At 40.2% G+C, this 24,212-nt stretch overlaps 3 protein-coding genes across 10 annotated transcripts in view; 1 reads left to right on the forward strand and 2 right to left on the reverse strand.

Annotated features, from left to right (window-relative positions):
- LOC106655351 (J domain-containing protein DDB_G0295729) overlaps window positions 1-11,454 on the forward strand; it is an 83,728-nt gene extending 72,274 nt beyond the window's left edge. For 2 of the 4 annotated variants that reach the window (XM_014375682.2, XM_014375683.2), the window contains 4 exons: window positions 1,328-1,594; window positions 2,638-5,327; window positions 6,930-7,227; window positions 9,185-11,454. In XM_014375682.2, the coding sequence (XP_014231168.1) occupies window positions 1,328-1,594; window positions 2,638-5,327; window positions 6,930-7,227; window positions 9,185-9,666 (3,737 nt within the window). In that variant the 3' untranslated portion in view covers window positions 9,667-11,454. Of the gene's footprint in view, window positions 1-1,327; window positions 1,595-2,637; window positions 5,328-5,479; window positions 5,610-6,929; window positions 7,228-9,066; window positions 9,153-9,184 lie in introns of those variants that run through there. The other 2 variants (XR_002763588.1, XM_023461769.1) reach the window with 2 other exon arrangements.
- A 3,285-nt stretch (window positions 11,455-14,739) lies between these two features.
- On the reverse strand, window positions 14,740-19,344 carry LOC106655352 (cdc42 homolog). Of its 5 annotated transcripts, none has more exons than XM_014375687.2 (6): window positions 19,108-19,344; window positions 16,573-16,772; window positions 16,376-16,485; window positions 16,103-16,300; window positions 15,878-16,029; window positions 14,740-15,755 (listed from the first exon to the last, which is right to left on the reverse strand). In XM_014375687.2, exons 2-5 carry the CDS (start codon window positions 16,748-16,750, stop codon window positions 15,940-15,942), a joined length of 576 nt encoding a protein of 191 aa, XP_014231173.1. In that variant the 5' UTR covers window positions 16,751-16,772; window positions 19,108-19,344; the 3' UTR covers window positions 14,740-15,755; window positions 15,878-15,939. The 5 variants fall into 5 exon arrangements, with proteins under 5 accessions (XP_014231173.1, XP_014231172.1, XP_014231175.1 ...); XM_014375686.2 differs by having other exon boundaries at window positions 19,078-19,344; XM_014375689.2 differs by lacking the exon at window positions 19,108-19,344 and adding an exon at window positions 18,416-18,718.
- A 311-nt stretch (window positions 19,345-19,655) lies between these two features.
- On the reverse strand, window positions 19,656-21,554 carry LOC106655337 (sulfatase-modifying factor 1). Its single transcript, XM_014375666.2, has 4 exons — window positions 20,647-21,554; window positions 20,398-20,569; window positions 20,150-20,333; window positions 19,656-20,072 (listed from the first exon to the last, which is right to left on the reverse strand). The coding sequence occupies exons 1-4, from the start codon at window positions 21,233-21,235 to the stop codon at window positions 19,917-19,919; spliced, it is 1,101 nt and encodes a 366-aa protein (XP_014231152.1). The 5' UTR covers window positions 21,236-21,554; the 3' UTR covers window positions 19,656-19,916.
- Between the last annotated feature and the right edge of the window lie 2,658 nt (window positions 21,555-24,212).

A 24,212-nucleotide genomic window follows, 5' to 3' on the forward strand; every position in this document is an offset into this window, starting at 1 on the left:
CTTTGAAGGCCCATAAAAAAGTGCTATCCGCCAAGTCGTACAAGCTCAACCAATTTTTTCGCGTCAACCAGAGAGCGACGGATATACATTTCTTGAACGTCGAGGTCGACGTGGTGCGAGCCATGCTGGAGTTCTTCTACACGAACCAGCTCGACTGCCTGAGCCTCGTCGTCAGCCCGTCGAGGCTGTGCGATCTCTTGATCAGGATCTACCGTTTGGCCACAACTTATGATATGGAAAAACTCAGAATCGCTTGTCTGGATCACATACAGTTCGCGGTGACTCCTGAAACGGCCTCGATGGTTTCCGAATTTGCCGAAAGTAACAATCTGTCGTATCTGCATTTCACGTTGGAGAAGTACATCTACGCCACAAATTCACCTCAACCAGATGGAGTATCTTGTCAGTAGCTCTGCGATCGAGTGAGGCGAAGACAACAAAGTAGATGCGATCGACGAGAATCGAAAAAAGAAATATAGTGTATATTGTAAAAAATGACTCGGCGATAAAAACAATTTGGATTATTTTGTTTGAGTGTGTATCGATGTATAAATTTTAATTTTTATAGCCTCCGCATGTAAACATAATTTTGATCTGTCAACAATTCAAATTGGTTTATTAGAACGTTAGTTCTAAAATTTGTAAATCTTTGCTTTTTTCTACATTATTTCTTTAAATACAACCTATTAATCAACGATCGAATTTCGAACCTACAATACGCAAGCTTACGCAACGCAAAATTAAAAATGCAAATCGCGCAACTTTTCTCTTCGATAAATTGAATACAGCAATAAAGTTGAACGAAAAAATGAAAAGAAAACCAGCAACAAAAATGTTGTTTGCGTCTTGGCAGCGTACGTGAGATACATACTTTTCTTCGGATAAGTTTGCGAGGTTTAAAAAAAAGAAGAAGCAAAGCAGAAGAGGAGCGCGAGTCTAGCAAGTAGGATGAAAAACTTTTTCAATCGATGATTGTTCGAATTGGGTACTTTGTAAACTTCGAATTCGTTATATATATAAGAGATATATATGTATACGTCAACGCGGGATATATACACAAAAAAAATCGAGTAAACGAAGAAGTCGACGTTTTCTTCCGAGATGCGCCACTATATACTTCTTCGTGCGACTGCCAAACCCTCCCTGCGCACGTTTGCACGTTTCTTACTTACTGCACGTGTATAGAAAAAATACTCTACTTTCTCTGCACTTTTCGATTCGTCGTTCAAATGTATATACTATATATAACAGAGCTGAAAAATTTTAATTTGTCCCCGTTGATTGGCAATTTGCGATATCTAATCTCTCTCTTTTTTCTCCTTCGCAGTCCCAGATGTGCCATCGAACGCCAACAATGCGGAAGATCATCATCAGCAGCAGCATCATCAGCAGCAGCAACCGCCCAGCGTGCCGTTACGCAACAACAGTATTAATCACGACGACGCGACGAGCAGCAGTCATCATCAGCAGCAGCAGCAGCAGCAGCAGCAGCAGATGCACGATAGTTGGCGCACGACGTCGCAAGACTCCACGGCTACGGAGGACTCGTCGTCGCTCCAAGGGCCGATCGATCAGAATCAACAAACTACCCCAGGTATATATAATATATATAACGACGGACGATGTTTACGCACACGCCCTTCTTCTTATTTCGGCCCTTATAAACGGCGGCCAGGGGGAGTAACTTTCTCGTACTATGTAAGTCTTCGTGACGCAGTATACCGCTACAGCAAAGAGAGACGCGCACGTCACAAAGCGACGAAGTTGAAATATACGTCTCGAGGGCATGAATAATGTAAGCGCAAACTGTTTCGTCGATTTTACCCTGCCGACCGAGCGACTTTACTGTCGTCGTCGTCGTTCAAGTTTATATCCTACGTACGAAATACATAGGATATTGTAATATCTTCGTTAGCATTTCGGTGCGTGTTTTATTGTTCTCGTCGCGTGCGCGCGCGGTTATAGTCGCGTTTTTCTTTCCATCTTCATACGAACTCGAGCTTAAGAATCTTAATCTTCCGTTGTTCGTTACCCGCGAGAGGATCTTTTGGTACTTGATTAAAAAAGGATATATTCGTGGAGAGCTCACCGCATTGAAATTTCCTCTCTCGTTCAAACATAATTAGTCGTCCACCGCACGTTCAAGTGGAAAAAAAATTTTTAATTTCATTAGAACTATGACTTTCAAGAATACACAATGTCATATAAAGCGTACATAATCTCGAATTCATTTTGTGCCCACGCGAAACAAAAGCCCAGGCCGCCAGAAGCTCGAGCTTGATATAATATAATAATATAATCCGCGAACGGCCCCCGAGCATTGTGCGCCGCTCGAGAATTCAATGAGGCTCGCGCGAGCTCCTCGAAATTAAGACAAATTCGTTATCTCGTGCGACACAATTGCGCGCGCGTGCGCCTCTATTTGTCCGCGACTCCATTATACTAATAATACAACGATAATAGGCCGATCTTGGGAGCTTAGAAATTTTTTTAATCAGTAGGCTATTGTAATTCGCGATTTTAATCGTTCGTCTTTTGCTGCGAAATAGAGCGCAAACGAATCGAATATAGGCCTCGATAATAATCATTCTATACAGCGATTTCTCGAGTCTAAAGTATAATTTTGTTATTGCGCAGACGTTCAGCAGCGTTACCTCGTGGAGACGATCACGATGACGACCGTGACGGAGCGTCGGATCGTCCGCGAGATCAGCGAGGAGGACAGCAATCGCGTCGGCAGCCTCGAGGACTCGACGACGGCGAGCGACGGCACGAGTCGCCAGCCCTCGATCGAGTCGCAAAAGTCCATGGACGACTCGAAGGCGAGCAACGGCGGCCAATCGAACGGTGGCGACTCGTCCAAATCCTCGGACGACTCGTCCTCGGACAAGGACAAGCCGTCGGATCTGTCGCTAGCGGTGAAGATCGGCAGCGTCAACACCCTCGTCTCGAACAGCCTCAAGCCGAACTCGGCGGTGCGTCAGCTGTTCCCGGATCCGCGCTTCATCTCACCGCCGCCCGCGCCCGTCAAGAGCCTGTCCGCGGATCTCGAGGACGCCCAGCTCGAGGACACGGTGGACGGCAAGTTCCTCGTGACCGCGGAGAGCCTCAAGCTCTTCGACGCCGTCAAGCGCACCAAGATGGGCTCGAGCGGGCGCAGCGAGTCCTGCGACGTGGGCGGCGACTCGCAGTCGTCCAGCACCAGCATCAAGCGCACCATCGAGCGCAACGCCCTGCGGCGCAGCCTCAACTGCAAGTACGACTCGCTGCGACGCAAGAATCTGCGCAGCAAGGATCTGACCCTGGAGGAGAGGATCAGGCAGCTGACCTGCGTGGACGACAACGAGACGGACAACGGTAGTGCCACGGATACGACGAGCGGTGGCGGCGGAGGAAATAATCTAGCGAGCCTCGAGAACAACAACACGGGCCGCATAACCCACCTGAATCACAATCACCAGCATCACAATCACAATCATCACGTGATCATGAACGGGGTCGGTGGCATGATTAACAACATGATGGAGGGCGTGGACCATCTGCATCTGCCGATGCAGCTGCCAACGCGTACGTCGCCGTCGGGCGAGGAACGACCCAACAAAGGTCATGTCATGATGCAGCAGCAGCATCAGCAACAACAGCAACAGCAGCAGCAACCGCACCATCATCACCATCACAATCATCACGGCACGTCGTCGTCGTCGGCCTATCGGCGCATCACCGAGATGTTCGGCGGCCAGAAGAAAAACTCGTCGTCCGCGAACAACAGCGATCTGAATCTGCCCGACATCAGCAAGCAGGTCGCCAGCTGCAACAAACAACAGCAGTCCAACAGCAACAACAAAGCCAACAAGCAGTTCCTCGCCAGTCTCGCGCCCCTGTCCTGCGTCTCGGCCAACAGCATGGACGGCCGCGAGGACTACTACCAGCGGCTGCCCGTTCGCATGCAGCAGCACCAGCAGCATCAGCATCAGCACCAGCACCAACAGCAACAGCAGCCGGGCGATCGCAACTCCATCTCGCACAACTCGGACTCGTCCTACAGCCTCGAGGACATCGAGGACGCCCTCAACGACGGGATCCCGGCGCCGCCCGACGTCACCCGAGGCACACCGACGTCGGCTGGCCCGTCGATGGAGGCTTTCGGTGGCGCCGGGGCCGGTGGCAACGACGCCAGCGACGAGCTGCAGGCCTTCGTGGAGCAGGACAAGTCGAGAATCGAGCGGATCAAGCGACGCTACGAGTCCGAGGACAGTCGTGCTAATAGCTCCTCCGAGCAGCAGCACGACAACAGCAAAAACAAGAGCAGCACGACCGAGGACGACGACGAGGACGACGAGCTCAACGATTACGGCTTCAATCGACGGCCCTCGGTGCGCGGCATCAAGGCCCAGTTCAAGACGACCAACGAGATCGTGCACCAGCTGAGGACGCGTAGTGCCGCCGCCAACTCGCTGCCCGAGGCCTGTCGTTTGGGCTTCCCCGGTGGAAACCAACAGCAGCAGCAGCAGCAGGACGACGCGATGAGCACCTCGTCGGCGGCCTCGGACATCTACCGGGTGACCTACACCAACGACGTGCACGCCGACCCCTCGACCATCACGCGCATCAACAACATGCAGAAGCAGATCAACGAGATCTACCAGAGCATCGCCGAGAGCAGCATCAGCAGCGTGCTGCTCGAGCAGCAGAAGCAGATGGCCGGGGCCGGGCCCATACCGTATCTCGACGGCACCCTGCCGCGCACCATGAGCGCCTCGACGCAGGCCGCGATCGATCATCGCAACAACGTCGCCGCCGCGGCTGCTGCCGGTGGAGGCGGCGGCGGTACGATGCTGAATCAGGCGCGAATGCTGCGCATCGCCGGCGGTGGCGAGGTGCTGCCCGCCTCGAGCACGCCCCCGGGCGTCTACAGCACCCTGCCCAAGGCGCATCGGGCCCATCCGGGCCAGATTCAGACGTCGTACGCCGCGGCGGGCACCTACTCGTGCATCGTGCCCCAGGCTCAGGCCGCGATCAACAACGGCCAGGCGGGGGCTCAAGCCGCGGCAGCGGGTTCCAAGTGCTACAGGACCATGTACGTCGTTCCGTACAACGGCAACGCTCCGCAAGATCCGACCTATCAGAATCTGCAGAGGATCGGCATGACTCAGCAGCAGCAGCAGCAACAGCAGGCAATCGGTTATTCCGAGCAACAGCAGCAGCAGCTCGAGAGGTATCCTTACGCGAGGAACGGCAGGATCGAGGCACCGACGTCGCAGCAACAGCAACAGCTACAGCAGCAGCAGAGATATTACGTGTCCAATAACAGGCCAGCGACGATACCGGTAAGGACTCGATTGAAATTTTTCGCCGCTTCGAATCATTGCTAATTTTACGATTGCTATTATTACTAAGCTGAATCTTATAATTTTAATTTTCTTCTCGACAATGACTCAACCGTCTGAAAATCTCTGTCTTATTATTTTGTTTGAATTAGAGATGTAGTCACGGCCATATAGTCGATTGGCCCGTTACGGAAAGTCAGATGTATTGATGAGAATTAAGAAAGAGAGAAAATTACGCGGGAGAAAAAGAGGGAAGGGTATTATAGACACTGATGATAAATGGTTAGTGGTGTTCATCAAGATAAACGGAATTTTTTCGTGGAAAATTTTTACCAGCTGCACACAAGCTGCTTTATATTTTTCTCAATTTTGGCGAACCATCGCGATGACGTTGGTTATTACTGAATGAAATTTTCCACGGAAAAATTCGATATACATATTCTTCCCTTAACTGTGCACATGCATAAGCGATCGATGTTTCATTTTATTATTATATTCACAAAGTAAAACGTTGTACTTTTTCTATATTATATCATATATGCATAATATTTATATAGTGTTTTATTCGTATATTGTATACTATATAAAAGGCATTATGTCATTATTTCGCTCTAAACAATTATGAATTCTATCAATGTGCCGTTTATAATTGAAATTTTTATTATTACTATTATTATCATTCAGCAATTATTATGATCACAGTCACTTCACACATTACACTCACACTCACGTACACACACTTATTATGTACAAAAGACTTCAAAGACTTTATACTTTTTTGAAGGTCCACATATATAAGCTCTTTTAACTATTGTTTTATACGACATCTCTCTCTGCATCATGCTATTTCACGGATTAATTATTCATGATATCCTCCCCGAAAAAATAGAAAAAAGAAGAAGATGAGAGAACCTCGTCGTGCACACTACACCTCGCTCATTCACTTTATATATCTTTCTCTCTGTATACCTTGTATATTCTCTTCTCACTCGTGCCTTGACGACGACGAAGACGACGACGATGACTACCCTGGTTCTCTCACTCTCTCTCTCTCTCTACCTATTTATAAATCTTTCTCTCTGTTTTTTTTCCTTCCACTTTCCGTTTTGCATACATAAATAACAAAAAAAAAGCAGGCGACAAAGGCTCGCATCTCCAACTATAACTAGACCTGGTTTACTTACACTTTTTTTTCTCCATATCTACATAACTCCTAGTTTTGTTTTTTCTTCTTTTCCTTCACGCTCTTTTTTTCTTGTTACCTTCAGCGCGACGACACCTGTACGATATGCCTCACTCACTCTCTGTCTTTATATGTTTCGTGACTGTGTGTGTGTTTATAAGCTTTAGTGCATTTATATATTATATATTCCTTCACACACGTACACACCGACACGCAGCAAATCACAAACGAAATATCAGAGAAGCGCGAGGCATATCATGTACATAAATACATCATAATATCATCGTACGAACGACAAACATTGCACATATTATATAAGCTGATCCAACTAAGCTCCGCACTCGTTACTCATACATAAATTTTGTTTTCCCTTTTTTTCTCTCTTGTGCGCTACTACCATCTCTCGACTCTGCCTGCAGAACACTCAAACTACGTCAGCGGCGCTTCACCTTCACCTCCATCAAGCCGAGGAGTTTCAAGTCTCGTCTTCCGCGGCCACCGGTCGGCCACCGTCGGGCGCTCTACAGATCAGCTCCGCAGCGGCGGCGGCGAGCGCCGCAATTGGGTCGCAAGCTCTGCCGGTGGTGCCGCCACCGCCACCGCCCGACGAGTCCGTCTACAACGTGCAGACCTTGTCGGGCGTCACGTACTCGATTTGTCCGCCGCCTCCGCCGTCCCAGACCACGGCCACCTACACCTATCAGATGCAGATACAGGGTACGGATAAATTGAATGATATATAATATAACGATATGTGCTCTAACTAGCGTCTGCTGCTGGTGAGTTATATATCGCGCGTGTGTGTGTACGCTTGTGCCTGTGTGTCATCTCTACACTCGCTTACTTACTCTCTGTTCTATCTATAATACGCGTACGTAGGCCACCACCGCCGACGACGACGACGACGACGACGACGACGACGCAACGCGTTTTGGATTATCTCGTTAGTTGGTCGATGATATAGAAGAGACTATGTGTATGCGCGCGCGAGGCAGTGGGTGGGTTGCTCCGAGGTAATTTCATTTCGGGGGCCTCTGGTACCATATATGCATACAGAGGAATCGCATTAGAGAATTTATGTATGTATTATACGAAAGCTCGTCAAGTCAACTTTGACGTACACACGCGCGGAGAATGATTTTTGGTCTCGCTTCTTGGTTGGTAGTTCAGCTCAGCTCCATAACGAGAAAACAATTGACTATTGAGTGCGCGCGCTCGCAAGCTCATCGAGCTTAACTCGAATAATCTCTTTGAATGAGGGGAGGGAGGGTGGAGGAAATAAAGAATAAATGAAAACGACGGTATAAGGAAGGGAAAAAGCAGGAAAAGTCGTAAAACTCAGCTATAAAATGGGGGACAGCTACACGCCAAAAGCTCGATCGTAAAAGACAAACGTTAGATATGTATAATACGAGTCGCATCGAATTTGCAATCAAGAAGGGGCTTGTTCGACACACGAAGCTTTGCCCCGATCGCGGACATCGTCGGGCAGTAGTCGAGTCTCCGTACGCGTAGCACACTAAGTTTTCCACGTGCTCGCCCGTATTATACTGCCGTGTTAACACGATGTCATCACCACCGTGTGATGCATTAGTATAGGATATCGAACGAAGAGAGACGAACGGAGCTTCTCTCTCACCGATGCCGAACACGGTAGCTGCTGCTATATGCAAAGAGAACCTAAAATGCTTTTCGAAGCGAACTCTACTCTCTAACTCTTTCGTTACTCTAGCTGTCATTATATAATATAACTTGTTCTCTCTTCGATCAGAAGCCATAAACGTACGACTACATACACACATACGTGTCTGAACTATGATTCATTTGCCCTCTCTCTCGCGATGCCGGATCTCTCCTACACTGTTACTATATGATATTGGCGAGTCTGTCGAATTAATTAATCTTATTATCCATCTTAAGATGATATATGTGTGCGCGCGCGTGCTCGTCGTTTTTGTGCTTGCACGAGGGTGCACCTAATTTGAGCTTCGACAGATTTGATTCGTATACGCGAGTCGTTGAACTCGCTCGCGCGAAAATGTTATGTATTTGCTCGATACATTCAATTATTACTTTTTATTACGTATATATATTTGGGCGCTTAAACCGTAGAAGGCGAAAAAACCAGGGACGATGAGATTGAGGGGTTCGTCAACCTTTGCGAAGTATGATCCCCGCAGGATCGTGTGTACACGGGCACAGACGAAAAACGAACGAACGACGACGTTGTTATTCGATATTATACAAGCCTCTCTTGGCGCTGATGCTCTTTGTGATGGGGTATTTTGCTTAGTCGATGTCACCGTGAGCGACGACGACGACAACCGTCTGTGTGTCTGTCTGTCTGTCTGAGCGGCTTACATCGACGAAAAAGAGGGAAAAGGCAAAATATCGCTTGATATTTGCTCTCTGAAACAATCTCATTTCTAACGCTTGTTGTTCTTTCCGCTAAGCACTAAAACCAATTGGCTTTTTTTTTGTTTTTATTGTTTATGTTGATCTCACCAAAATTTACACACGAAAAATTGTAGCAACCGCACCGTATATATTTTCCAGGCAAATAAGCGCACCCGAGAGTCGAGAACGTAATGAGCATTCGTAGTATCCATCTCTATCTTGTAAAAAAAAAAAAAAAAAAAAAACAAAACAAAAAAACCTCGTACATGCTACACAGGTCGGCTATCCGACATGCAGACCCAGAGCGCCGTGGCGGCGGTGCAGGCCGCGGCCGTGGCGGCCACCACTGATCCGATGTTGAGCCTCCTGAACACGTCGTCGCAGCTGCTCCAGGCGACCAACAAGGTAGCCGCGGCGCAGCAGCAGCAGCAGAGCCTCACCACGACGACCATGACGACGCCCTCGGGGCTGGGTGGCACTTCGTCGCTACTGTCGTCGCCCACCAAGCACCACCAGCAGGCCCTCTACCACACGGGCAGTCTGCAGCGGGGCTGCAGCGTGGCGGAGCGCGGGGTACCCGAGGGCGCCGCCTCGGCACCGTCGCACGACTTCGTCGTCAGCCAGAGCCTGACGTCGACCATGATGACTTCGCAGCAGCAGCAGCAACAGCAACAGATGCAGCAGATGCAGGACGGTCAAGCTCAAGCGACGACGCAGCAGGATCAACAGAATCCCGTTTATTATGCCATGAACGTCTGAGAAGAGTTTTACTCAGTACACGGCGACAAGGAACTAATAAGGTGTGATCTTATGTGAACGCGAAATATATTATTAAGTGTATTTAACGATGCGTGCCGCAGAAACGTAATATATATAATATATTGTAACGAGCCAAGTGTACGGCGCTGAACGAGACGCCTCTGTCATTATAATAGTGTATTAACTCGTTATCGTTTTTTTTCTTCTTATTTCTTTCTTAATTTTTACTAATTTTTTAAGTTATTGTGTAATCGGTCAAATTATGTAAGTCGAACTAACGAGCGGAGAGTTCGTTAGTTGTGTTTTTGTTTTTTATTATTATTATTTTTTTATTTTTGTACGGAATGCACAAAGATTGTTAAACGTTACGCAGATCGACGGACTGAGAACTGATACAAAATTTCATTAATAAATAAACCCACGACAAACTCGCAGCAACGTCACGGCCAATGGTATATAATCACACACTTGTATTTAAACGAACGAAGCACCGTGTTATTGAGACGAAAACTAATTTTTTCCACGACGACGAAGACGAAGACATCAACAGCAACAACAACAGCAGCAACTACATATTATTATCTTGCTCTTAAAAACTTGAAAAAAAATTAAATTAAATAGTAATAATGATAAAGCTAATGGGAATTTTCGCAAATTTTTAACAGACTGACTTGGACTCAACTCTTTTATCGTGTGTTTTTTAAAGGGATCGTTCTTCTAGCGAGTAGTCGAAAAACTTGTACTCTACTTTATATACTGAACTGTACATTTTTATTGAGTTTGACGTTTTGAATAATCTTATACACTTTCGAACTTTTAAATGTAGATAGAAAAATTGTATAATATACTGGAATCATTTGTGACAAAGGAATTAAATATCAGAATTGGAGACAACGCAATTTATACAAGCGGCATTTGTCAAATTTCTACATGTGGCAAATGCATTTTTGAATATGAATGATTGGTATATTATATAATGATGCTATAAGTGTATCACATTTTTTACGATCTTCCAATAACTATTTGTATTTTCGAGAGTCTTTTCTTTGTGTTTTATTTTTTGATAACGACTCGGTCTTCGAAAAAAAGGCGAAAAATCTCACAGTATTAAAATGCATAGTATTTTATAATTAATGATTAGGAAATCGATACTTAACCGTCGCTCTAATCAAAATAAAAATAATGCAGAAGAATAATAATAAACAATTATTAATAATAAAAATTATCTATAAGGAATGATTACGCGCCAAAGATGCACCGAAGGAGTAATGGTATTTAGAAAAAAAAAATAGTTCGAACTGGTGTAAAAAATAGATTATTATATATGCTATTGTAGAAAAAAAAGATATCAATTGTAAAGTTTACAAAAAAATATATAAATTTGTATTTTTCGGTCGTAATTATAATCGCCAAAAAACAAGTGAACTGTGTATCCCAAAGTGGACAATGGAGTTGATGTGTTATAATGATGGATCCTCATTGAGGAAGACTCAATTTTAACATACGTTTAATCGTCTGTTATATTCGGCCAAACAGTGTATAAGAATGATAATAAGAAATGTTGAGTAGTTAATGACATTTTTTGTTATACGCGAATCGTTGCTGTAATTTTTTTAATGAAATTTGAAAAATATTCTATTAATCGTGTAGACAATTTATATAAGAAAATTATATATATACCACGAAGTTTATTCGTTGTATTTGATAGCGAGTAAAAAAACTATGTAATATTTAAAAGAAAAAAAAAACAAAAATGTATCAACTTTTTCTCGAAAGTTTTCAAAGATCTCATAATAAAAATGAAAACCATTGATTAAGACTTTGTATGTTGTATATAATAATAATGCAGTAGAAAAATTTTTGTTTTTGGACGTATACGCATTCTTCATCGAGCTAATAGTATGAATATCATAAATTTATTACGATATCAAGGTGTCAACCAAAGTTGCGAATTAGTTCTTAAGGTAATGTGATATTATTTCGATTTGTGAAATGGTATATAGATTTTTATATTTTTCTTTGAATATTTTTTGTTTCCCAATCATGTACATATTATAAGATTATTATCGATAAAGCATCCATCTTCGTGAAAAAGAGTGATTAGCAGCGTTCGCAGTCATTAATTTTAAATATTATACATTACATTATATCAGATATTTATAATTCATTAAAAAGAGTATTAGTAAATCATTATGAAAAAGTCGATTTGTATAGTTATATATTTTGTAAATAATTCAGACAAGCAGAGCTTTTTAGGTACAAGCTAAAATATTTTTTGTCATTCGATTGCTATCTAAAAAAACGAGGCTATACGACTGTACGAAATCATGATTATTTAAAAGTAATTTTTGTTTCAAGAGGCATTACGACGAGCGACGAGCCTTAAGATGAACTTTTTTTATATCACCAAATACTTTGTTTTTGATTATCAAGAAATTTTATTAGTTGTTAACTATTACTGTATATTAAAAGAAAAGGCGTATAGTCTCTTATCGTAAAATTAATACAATTCTGCGTAGTTTATAGTAATAATCTTTCACTTGTATTTTCCGCAAGTGCAATAAAAATGATTGTTGATTAAATATAAACTATAATATAAAAGTAACAAAAAATAATAATAATGTTCGACGAATTTGATTGTTGGATTATAACACACGATTACGGTCAGGAGCAGAAACAAAAGAGTTTCCAGAGAAAATACAGCTCTAGTACTTTTTTGAAACATTGAAGACTGCAATAAAATATTATGTTATGATGACGACTCTGGCCTATATTAATTAACAAAACATATACTAAGTACACGCATAGTTGTAATATTGAACGAAAAAAAAAGATTAAGAAGTATTAGTATACTCTGATGAATGTATAAGAAATAAACGATGACGAACTACGATTTATTGATTTAATCAGCGACTTACGATAGAGTTTAAGATTTTGATGGAAGCAAAAATAACCACAAGGAATTATTGTTCCAACGCGTAATATCAATATTATTAAATGATTCTGGAAGAAACTTTGCGATATAAAAGTTTTAAAAAAAATTACTATGAAATTATATTCAATCGAATCACATCCGTGAATTTTCAGTACGAATCATTGAATGGTAAAATAATATTAAAATACGAATACTTACTTATAAAATGATACATGTATTTCGATTATATGTTGTAAGTGTGCGGAAATCGAAAGAAGCGATTTATTTATTTGTACGTCATTTTTGTTATATTTTAAGTTACCTTTCATTTATTCATTATTATTATATTTTTTCGATTCATAGTAAAAATGACATTCCAAAGAAATATCATCAGTGTTCTATTTATTTTCATTTTGTTATGCTCATATTTATTTTTCAGCCTAAGGCAATATCGTAGCAATATATTTATTTTCCATCAGTTTACAATGTGCTTTTTATATATTTATATTAAAAATGTACGGAATTCTCTTGAGAGCACAAAATATTATGATATTCAACACATTTTTTAGAAAACAAAGATTGGTACGCGAACTCATCGTTTGTAACAGAATATGGATGATCTTTTAGATACATTAATATAACAAATATATGATGAACAAAAGCTAATAATGAAGCCAAAATAAGAATATGCGAAAGAATTTTTTTGCACTGTGCAGTTATCGATCAGTAAATATGAATAAAGGTAGATCCTTGAAACAAAATGTTGACCTTAAAACAATATTTGGGACCCTTAAAATTAGTAGCTGTTTTGTAAAGAATATAAAAAAATACAGGCTAGAACCATTAAACTATCTTGAATTTCTACGAGTGTTATTAAAAGTAAATATTATATTGGTACTTTCTTTTTTGCTCTTGAACTTTCAAAGAGGGTAGAAAAATAAAAGATTTAATAAAATGACCATAACGAAGCTTATCCTCATAAGAGTAGAAATGATTGAATTCGATTATTGGTACAAAAGAGTATTTGTAGCAAGTACATTGATATAACAACTCTGATAACAGCAAAATTTAACTCTAATATTATGTATGTCCTCAATTAGGAACATTAATTTCTTTGGAAAGCTCCTTTATACGCGTTTATGCTTGAAGAAAGGTATCAAAAAATAATTTTTTTTCTAAAAATGTAAATAAACTGGAGCATTATATAGCGACATAAGCTATTAAACAAAGATTTCAAAATTTTCAAATAATCGTACATACATCAAAATGTGTAATCTCTATAGCGGCCAAATAATCAATTTCGAACGAAAAAAAATTAAACTTTGAGACAATTACAATTTAACGAAGTGTACTACTGAAACTGCCATTAAAAAATTTTTCTCTTAAGTGAAGCTGAGAAATTTGAGCGTGTTCGTTCAAAGACTATTCAAATGAAATATAAGTGATAAGAAAATACGAACGTGTTGAAGCACGATGATTCATGCTAACTGTGATTGATGGAAAAGCGAGAATATAGTGAAGAAAGAGAGAGAAAAAAAATAAAACTAATATTATGGTTCTAGTGCTTTTGAGAATAAAAAAAAGGAACGTTTTAAAGAAATAAAGAGTGAATAATTGATGTGATTAAGTGTATGACGGACGACTCGAATCTGTGTGCAAGACGTTCGATAAACCTTAAATTGAGTTATTAAACATGTATGGTAATATGTGTTTGTACCACATAAGAGTACTTTTAAACGCTATCTCGTTACAATTGTGATGTAACAAAAAGAAAAAAAAAGAATAAAGCAAACGTCATTCTGATATTTACATATTGTTCTTCGGGAGCGTGACGAATTCTATTTCACGAGATGACAATTGCAAAGCTCGACAAGTGAAAAAAAAAAGAAAAAAATCTTTACGACAGAAAAATCGCACTTTTGCAATTTGACGTTGCTATTGTACACTCGTATAGCGACTTCAAATGCCGTAAAAAAGTATGGCCAAATTAATTGAGATAAAATTCAAGACAGAAACTGTACATATTATGTATAGAAATATATATTCAATTAATTGTTAAAATAAATTAGTAAATCGTGTAAATAAAAGCTTCAGTAATATCAAAAATATATCGATTGTCGTTTTTTTCAATGAGTCAAGTAAATAAAAATGAAACGATGTTCCTTTCACCACAAATCCATATGTAGGTATCAAATATTTTATTTCAAAACTGAATCACAAAAATAAATTTTAGTAAAAATTGTTATTTCGTCTCACACAATCCACATTTTTTCTTCAACTTTTATATATCTCATTCACAGTACTTGTAAAAAAGATTTGACAAACAAAAAAATACAATTATCAAAAGATAACCTGCTGTAGCAAAAATTTGATTTGCATGAAACTAAAAATCTCAGTTTCAGAGTTGCTTGGCACTTATAGAAAATAATAAAATAAATTAAATTTGATTACTTGATATCATTAGTAATAAATATAACTAAAATTTCTTTCTCATGATGAATTAATTACTTCTAAAGTTTACAATTAAAACTAAACCAAAAACAACACTGATAATGCACATGGTATAAATAAAAATGATTGAAAAATTACTCAAATGGATAAAAATAATGTCAGTAATTAAGTATCCAGTTAACACTGATTTTGAAAGACTATTCAAAATGAACAGAGTCAAGCTAGTTGTAAAAAATTGCTTCAGAAATTTTTATTACTCACACAAAATGCTTAAAGTACTTAAATTTGAGCTTGTCATAAATAACTGTCGATACAATATTCTTAGTTAGATCTTAAGAGTTAATTCTTCATTTCAACGCATGTGGGTTGTATTTTGTTGGTTATTTTTTTTCTCGAATCGTTTATATACGCAGTAATAATATATAATTATATAATTCATTTTGTACAAGAGTTTATACAAAAAATATAGAAATCGTTTGAGCAGACACAAACGCTTGTGTACTACACATCTAAAGTTTTCTAAAAAACGCATGCTTGATCATTTCATGTAATAGCTTATTCATTTTTTTCTGACTAATCGTTTTTTATAAAAAGTTTCAAATTATTATAGCTTAGCGTTAAAATGCCTTAATCTTTATTTCATAAACTGAGAATAACTACGTAAATATATCGCTGATGTTTATTGCTGGGCACTTATCTCAGTCAGTAAGCAAGTGATGCGATCCTATAAAAAATAACAATTTATAAATGGCTATATGTCAAAATTAACGAATAATTATACATTAAATGTTCTCTTTATAAATAAGATAAACATCTATAAAATAAAATGAAAAGCAGCGAGCTTACAATGCATTGCTTTTAGGGCCAGTTGTTGAAGAGTATGTAGAACATAAAATCGAGGATGTCTTCTACAATACAGAACATCTCCTCCTTCTGACAGGCTCTGGAGGTTCAAGTGCTGCAAGAATTGCTTCATCAAAAACGTTCTTTAATCCTTTCTGCAAGAAATAATAAATTCATATTAATACCCAAAATTTCTATTTAGAGCTTGTGCAGGAATTTTAATTTTACCTGTGTTAGTGCACTGCATTCAACGTACTTGACAGCTTTCAATTCTTTCGCTAGTTTTTCACCTTGTTCACCTGTGATAGGTTTTTGTTTATTTTTTGCAAGTTTTTCTATAGTTGCAGCATCATCTCTCAAGTCAATTTGCGTACCAACAAGTAAAAATGGTGTTTTTTGACAATGGTGCGTAATTTCAGGTACCCACTAAAATTTTTAATTTTATTATTAGTAAAAAATAAATTAATATTCATTAAAATTATTCCATTTCCATATACTCACTTTTTCTTTAACATTTTCAAATGATGAAGGTGATACAACTGAGAAACAGACAAGGAATACATCTGTTTGAGGATAACTCAATGGTCTGAGTCTATCATAATCTTCCTGACCTATTAGAAACAATTTCAGATAATTGTATAATAATTTCAATGAAAAACAAACTTATGAGTATGAATGAAATTGTAAAATTAGTTTACCAGCAGTATCAAAAAGACCAAGTGTATAGGGTTCTCCACCAATCATCACAGTGACAGCATAGTTGTCAAAAACTGTTGGCACGTATTCAGAAGGGAATTTGTTTGTTGTGTAAGATATCAGCAGACACGTTTTACCAACTGCACCATCTCCAACAACCACACACTTTATTGTTTGCATTTTGAATATTTGTTTAAACTTCCTGCAATGATGAAAAACAATTTATTAATTTGCAGCACAAAAATTAATTGTTTAAAATAAACAGCTTCTTATTTGTTGAACTATCAATTACTACTATGTTTCTTTGTTTCTATAATTATTCATTCTGATGAATGAGTGCAAAATGAATGAATAATTATTGTATGTAAAAGAGTAAGTGTGGTGTTATTGTAACAGTGCCAAGCATCGCAACACTGAATTGATTTAGGGAGCATTAACCTTTTTTATATGCACACACGATAGCATACTGTATATGGCACTATGAATATAGTATTGTCAGTTAATCAAAACAAATTATTCAAAACTCGTTCGAAGCTGATAAAAAAAAAGAGCCAACGAGAAGGAAACAGGCAACACATGTCAGTGAATGAAAAGAATACACACGAACGTGGCTATCATCGGATAAATTTAAATTACCAATCCTAGTTATATTCGAGGCAGATTTTCGATCGAAATCGATCCAGCATCGATTGAATGCAAAACAATTCGAGAGAGGGCAGAGTTGAGAGAGAAAGCAGATTCGAGAACGAACGTTCAATTACGGATGTAATTAGAGCGCGGGCGACGTCGTCCAAAAAGTGCACGGGACCCGTCAGACTGTGTTTATTATGTGGACAGAATTCAGTAAGACGTTGGAGAATCTTTCTATAACATTCGATATCACTTGATGATCCACGTATCACGCAGACGGCACGAGAGAGAGAGAGCGTAAGACAGAGACGGAGACGGGAATTCCTCGCTTCGAGACATGTATCGGAGCAAAAGAGAAAGAGCGAGCGAGTACATATATATGAGAGAGTGAGAGAGAAAGAGACATAACGGCATTTGTAATATGCCGCGAGGCGTGTGCACGCAGAGTAGTATGTACCAGCCACAGCAGCACACACATATGCAAAGGAAAAAGAGAGCGAGTAGCCGCGAGAGAGATCCCCGAGAAACGCGAGGAAGAGACGAGTAGAGAGAGAGAGAGAAGAGGATACACGTCGCGAAGACGGAGAGCATCGGAGCATCATCATCAGCAGCAGTAGCGTTTCTCTCTTGCGTTTATATGGCAAACGTGTGCTCTTCTGCACATACACATTTGCACGGATATAGAGTCTTGGAGACGTGAGACGATCGTATACACACATGTATGTTGTACGATTATAAAAGGCGAAGCCATTTTGCGCGGCGTCTCGTGCTTTTTTATATAGATATATACAGACGTAAGTGCTGTACGCACACACACACTCACGTACGCGCTGATTTTTCTTTCGGTTTCTTGCTCTCTCTCTATCCTCGATGTGTGTATGTATGCGAGACTAGTTGCATACATATACGCACACGCAAGTGTAGATCAAGTATATATAAAAACCGAGGGGGCGAGGCACACGGTCGCGCGAACACGCACACCAGAAACAATTTCACATACTTGAGAATCGATGACAATTCACTGCGCCTTATATTCTGTACACCTATGTAACATGTGTGTAAGTGTACGAAGTATGCACGATAAGGCAGAGAGCGAGCGAGGAAAAAAAAAGGAGTCGTCGTCGTCGAGCACTGCACCACCACCGCCGCACAACGCACCAAACAACTATTAAAAACGCAGCACACGACCGGCTCGAATCGGTATTTGAAATATACCTATAGATATGCCACTGGTATTGTAACACGTCCTCTCCACTCCTGACGTATTATATATATACACGCTGGAAAACTGCAGGTGTCTCGCGTCTGTTTTCGCGCACACCGCTCCGGCAGTACGGATATATTATGTACGTGTGTGTGCGTGATTGCGAGTATAATAATAAGCTCACTGCAGTAGCAACAACAGCAGCAGCAGCAGTAGCAGTAGCAGAGGGAATTTGATGGATGGGCGTCGACGCACACAACGTCTCTGCGCTTATATACGAACTATGTGTGTATGTACGACGGTGTATAAACGCGAATGATGATGCACTGCCCCACGGCTCGAGCTCGCCTCAACTGCCGTATGTGTGTATGCGTGTGTTGTATACATACACAACAGTATACAAATGTGTACGTGTCTGTGTAAGTGTATACAAGTAAGTATGCGCCAGACGGAGAAGAAAAAAAGAAGAGAGAACTCGCGAACTTGACGCTATCTTGAGGAGTCTTCTATATATATATACAAAATATATATATAAATGACGTGCACCAACTCACAGCACACACTAGCACCAGATTTTTAGCCTCTTTTTATATGCAAAACCATTGAACAAAACCGTGTGTGCACACGCCGTATGTATCATCATATACAATGCATGTAACACGAAATAATATACCTATTTAAACGGCAGCAGCAGCCAACTCACCGACTGTGACTTCTCTCGACTATATTATATATTTTATAATATCGTGGTGTGTATATCAATTCGTCGCGCACGTATTTTGCATCACAATTCCACACAACACCGCACACAGTCACCAACACTGCTTCTCCGCGCGACTTTGGGACTACGCGTATATAATGGTATATACAGCACTGGTTTTTTTCGGTACGATCTCGCGGCCGTGTCCACCCGGAACTCGAACGCAGCAATGTCGAGAAAGACGAGAAGCGGGATTATCGAGTTAGGCGAACACCCGCGCGTACGACGCGCCAAGATCGCGGGAGGCGGTGGACGCGCGAAATTTCGGAGCGCGAGTGTCGATAAAATTGATCGCTACTGACACGGGTAAATCTGCTCCGAAGAGTTAAATAAGTGTTATAAATTTTCTCGTTAGTGGAGTAAAAGAGAAAACTTACGTTTCATTTAGATGTGTGGAGTTGACCAATCTTATTACTGGGAATAAAAAAAAATCATTGAATACAGAATTTTATTTTTTAAAACAATTTTTTTATTTTAACAAAATAAATGGAATGTTTTATTAAAAAGTTTGGAGATTCTACTAATAATAGTAAGTTTTTGTCTAATACTTATAGAATTGTAGTCCAAAGCTTTTATTCATATTGTAGCTATGGTAAGATAAACTTTCAAATTGTTGAAAAGCATTAACATCAATAAAATAATCAAAAATACTGATAACATTAAAATAATAACAAAATAACTTGTGAAGCTGTTCTATTTGTATAAAATGTAAAAATATCTTTTAGGAAAGCTCATGTTGGAATGCACATTTTTTATGCAGATACTGCACACCGAAAACCAAGGTTCCCAGCTGAAGTATCAGGAGTATTTTGACTTCTGGAAGCACATCTGTATCTGTAGCAATAGCTGTGATGGCAGAGATACGATCCACCTTTCTTCACCTTATCTTTACCCGAGACTGCTCCTTTCTATAAAAGAATTTTATAAATGATAGAAATTATGAAAAGTTTGAGACATCAATGTTTTCTGTGAGATGATTATTTACAGGATTTTTAAGAGTTCCCACATCATGAGAAGGTTGCCACCAATCAGATGTCCATTCCCAAACATTTCCAACTATATTGTAAATGTCGTAGCCATTGGGAGGAAAGTGAGTTACTGGAGAGGTGCCAAAAAATCCATCCTCCTCAGTGTTGTTTGTTGGGAATTCACCTTGCCAAATATTGGTTCTAAAATAGTAATAAATGTCAGTTTGAAATGAAAGATGGTATTCATTGCACTGAAATTACAAACCTATGCTCATCGTTTGGTGTCAATTTATTTCCCCATGGATATAATCTATCCTTGAGTCCTCCTCTACATGCAACTTCCCACTCAGCTTCTGTTGGAAGTCTTTTGCCCATCCACTTACAATATGCCACTGCATCGTTCCACGAAACATGAATAACTGCATGATCCATTCGATCTGAAAATATGGATGTATCGGATAACTACTTGGAAATTTTCAATGAAAAACTATAAATAATTGAAATGTATTGAAACCTTTGATAGAAGAATCTAATCCTTCAGGATTTTTCCACGAAGCACCTTTCACCGGTAGCCACCAAGGTGCTGCAGCTACAGCTTGGTCAATGGTACTTTTAGTTTTTTCACTGAGCAGTCCTTCAAAAACGAAGGAGTCTCCAAAAACTTCAGCCTCGGTCTTGTGACCAGTAGCTTTGACAAACTCCTCGAAATTCGCATTGCTCACTTCGTACTTATCCATGAAGAAGCCGTCTATGTCAACGGCTCGTCTGGGACCTTCACCGTCGTTGACGAAAAACGGCTGGTCGGTGCCGATGTGATAGACTCCGGCTTTGATCTCGGCCATATTAGCGGTGAGCACGGCCTTGTGAATGGGCTTGACGATCTCGTCGTCGAGCTCGTCATAGTCCTCCGCGTTGCTTTTGACAGGACAAGAGCCTTCGTCGAGCTTATTGTCGCCGCTCTGTCTATTGAGATTTTTGCCGCAGCCGCAGTCTTGTTGCGGTTTTTCATCCTGCTGCTCGTTGGCGTGCGCTATTATCACGCAAAAATACAACAGGCAGACGTATCCGCGTACGCGATTCATTGACAGCACCTTGTTGCTCATTGTTTTTTTGCTAATACTGTATGTGTGTATTGTTATACACTCTATATGCTAATACTTCAAGAGTTTGAAAAAAAGAAGAAGATGAAGAAGACGAAAACACAGCCAAGATTGATTTTTCTATTGTAAAGTGCACTGATTTATTGGCCTAACGTTCGAGTCATCGCCTGCTTTTTTACGTCATTGCGGACTAGAGGATATTTGTTTGTCAATCGCTGCTGCCGCCGCTGCAAGACGAGCCGCCGACAACAGGATGTCTATTTCCCTACTGCTATATGTGTCTTGCAAGTTGCAGATCTGCTGCGCGAGGTTAGGTAAATAAGTCCGCACGACGATGCGCTACTATACAGACACAAACAGACTGCACTGACAGTCACCACCGCGGCACACGTGATGCGTCGAGCGCGCGAAATTTGCAGTTCAAAAACTATGCAAATGCTAATTTGGCGGAAAAAGGGCGCAAAGTGATCGATCGAATTTCGAAGGTCAACGGGATTTTTTCACTCGTTGAAAACTATTGTTTATTGAATTGGCAAAACAATGTTTCGCGTGCACGAAATTATTATGTGATTAGATATTAGATACCCAAAAAGAAAAAAATGAACGAACAATAATATCTATCGCCTATTATTATGATCGAAAAATCGGCAATCTCTTCCCAGTAAAGTCGAGAACAATAATGCCTCGTGCAGGCCCCAAAAAAACGCGAAATCCCCATCCCATGGCTCATAAAAATTGTTCCGTCGACGGGCGCGTGTTTACGATTATTAACCCCGATAAAAAAAAAAAAAAAAAAGAAAAAAAACCGAAACAAATTCAATCGACAAACGACTTAAAAAAAAAAAAAAGGTGACTCGCCGTGCACTCAGCACTAACAAATGAATGATTTATTAAACACACAATGGCACTCGACTCTGGGCGAGGAGATAGATAAAAATAAATTGTTTTAATAATTGTCACACATTGAAGAGGCCTTACGACTCGGCTTTTATAATAATACAACGCGAGCCACGCGATGAGGATCGATATAATTAGGTGAAGTCAATTATTGGCGCTTAATTGCGGATTTTAAATCATATGAGAGCTTTTCCGAGCGTGAGAGGCCATTATAATATGTGAAGCCGGTTATTACTGGAAAAGAGTGAAATTTTTATGTAATTACGATATAATGGCTCGAACTGGAAGATCAAACTGTTTTCGAGATTACACGGATTATTTCACGCGCCTAAACACTTGTAGTATTTACATGCACTTCCGATGAAGTGTCAACGGTTTTCCCTCTGATTTATCGTCGCACTATTGCAACAAATAGTTTTTCATTTACCTGTCTGACGCACGATGTTGATTCTTTTTGTTGCGTTTTTTTTTTCGTAGAAATGTTACTATTAATAAAAATTGTTTTAGTTTAAGTCGCAGTCTCTTTTAAGCTCCTCCAGATTTCATCGATAATCTTGCATCACACCCGGGAATCACGTACATCAAATAGTTTAATCCAGTATAACTTTGCGATTTATCAATCGCTGCACGTGAGGTGAGAAAAAAATCCAGTATACAATCAATCGAGCTCTCGGATTAATCGTGAGAACTAGTCGTAATGAAGCTACAATTTAATTTGATTTTCTAACTTTTTTCTCACACTTTTTTATGATTTTCGACTCGCGAAGACAAAAAAAAAGAAAGAATCTTATCTGCCACCCACATAAAACATACATTTGATAAATTGAGTTCGAACTAATTACATCGTAAAAGCTTATGAGTACGATAATAATAATTTGGCAAGGTGTTTGAGCGACAAAGAGAGAGAGAGAGAGAGAGAGAGAGAGAGAGAGACGTGCACATAGCACCGTTTACCCTCCGTAATTGTTAAAAAAAAAGCGGAGGTAAAGTCAATCTCAATTAACCAAGTAATTTCTCTTTATCGTTTGCGTTGCGCAAGTACACATATTTTCGTATGTATTTTTCAAGAAATTACAAGAATTGTAATATTTTTTAATGCAAAGAGTACAACAGCGGAAAAAAGTCAAGGTGAATTTTTCGCGCTCGCATCGTGCGCATTGTCAAAAGAGTCAAACGATAATTTCTGTATATATTGTGTACGCGAGTACCGATGTACTCGCGGCTGCGGCGGTGGCCTGCTGCGAGCTGTCAATGAATGTAAATACATTTCCAAGTATCGCGTTCATAACCGATTCGAATCGGAGTGCATCGAGCGATTTCGCGCGCCAAGGAAAATTGTCTGCACTGATAATGTGCGCGCGCGAAGGTAAAGATGCTCGGGAGAGAAAGAACTTCGCTTTCGATCGATGTTAAATTTATAAACAAATTGTTGTCATTATGCAACGTCGATTTTTAATCCACAAACATTGATTCGACGTCGAGTTCAATGTTTCCTTGATGTTTTTTGTTGCTTTTATCTCTCTCTACCCGTGGCGAAGAATTAGCAGCAGCAGTAGTAAGGTGTGCAACTACGCGACTATGCGCACGTTTTTACCACGCGCTGCATTATTATGTGTATGTACGGTCTGTACGGTCGTTTGGATACGAGGCGATGTAAGATCAGCCTCGGGTGTAGTCGTGACATTGCAACAACAAAAAATCAATTTAACGTATAATTAAGCAAATGATCTCTATGCCAACACTGATAACCGAGAATTAATTATAATTGTAACATACAGTGATTGTACATAGACACACAGTGCCATGGGAACGTTTCGGGTGATTATTAAAAAGAAATAAGAAAGTAAACATTGCTCCGCTTTTAGAATGGAGACCCAAAAAAAATTTTTCCCGTCGCAACCATCCTCCGGGCTTGCTTCAGAATATAGCTTCCCGAATTTTTCCCTATTATTATTGCGATTCCAATTATATACACACAGCCAGCCATCCGCACGCCGGATATCGTCTGTGTGTACCTACAAGCTTATAGCTCGGTCTCTGATACCTCGAGTCTATTAAAAAAAAATCTTTTTTTTTCTGTACA

The sequence above is a fragment of the Trichogramma pretiosum genome, unplaced genomic scaffold (genome assembly GCF_000599845.2).
Source record: "Trichogramma pretiosum strain Unisexual culture from Peru unplaced genomic scaffold, Tpre_2.0 scaffold12, whole genome shotgun sequence".
Lineage (NCBI taxonomy): Eukaryota > Metazoa > Arthropoda > Insecta > Hymenoptera > Trichogrammatidae > Trichogramma > Trichogramma pretiosum.

Coding starts and splice junctions, on each gene's coding strand:
- LOC106655352 (XM_014375687.2), bottom strand. CDS start 16,750: ATGCAAACAATAAAGTGTGTGGTTGTTGGAGATGGTGCAGTTGGTAAA. Junction 16,301..16,375: donor TTGAAAATGTTAAAGAAAAA/GTGAGTATATGG, acceptor TAAAAATTTTAG/TGGGTACCTGAAATTACGCA. Junction 16,030..16,102: donor AATGCAGTGCACTAACACAG/GTAAAATTAAAA, acceptor TATTTCTTGCAG/AAAGGATTAAAGAACGTTTT.
- LOC106655337 (XM_014375666.2), bottom strand. CDS start 21,235: ATGAGCAACAAGGTGCTGTCAATGAATCGCGTACGCGGATACGTCTGC. Junction 20,570..20,646: donor ATTAGATTCTTCTATCAAAG/GTTTCAATACAT, acceptor CCATATTTTCAG/ATCGAATGGATCATGCAGTT. Junction 20,334..20,397: donor ACACCAAACGATGAGCATAG/GTTTGTAATTTC, acceptor TTACTATTTTAG/AACCAATATTTGGCAAGGTG.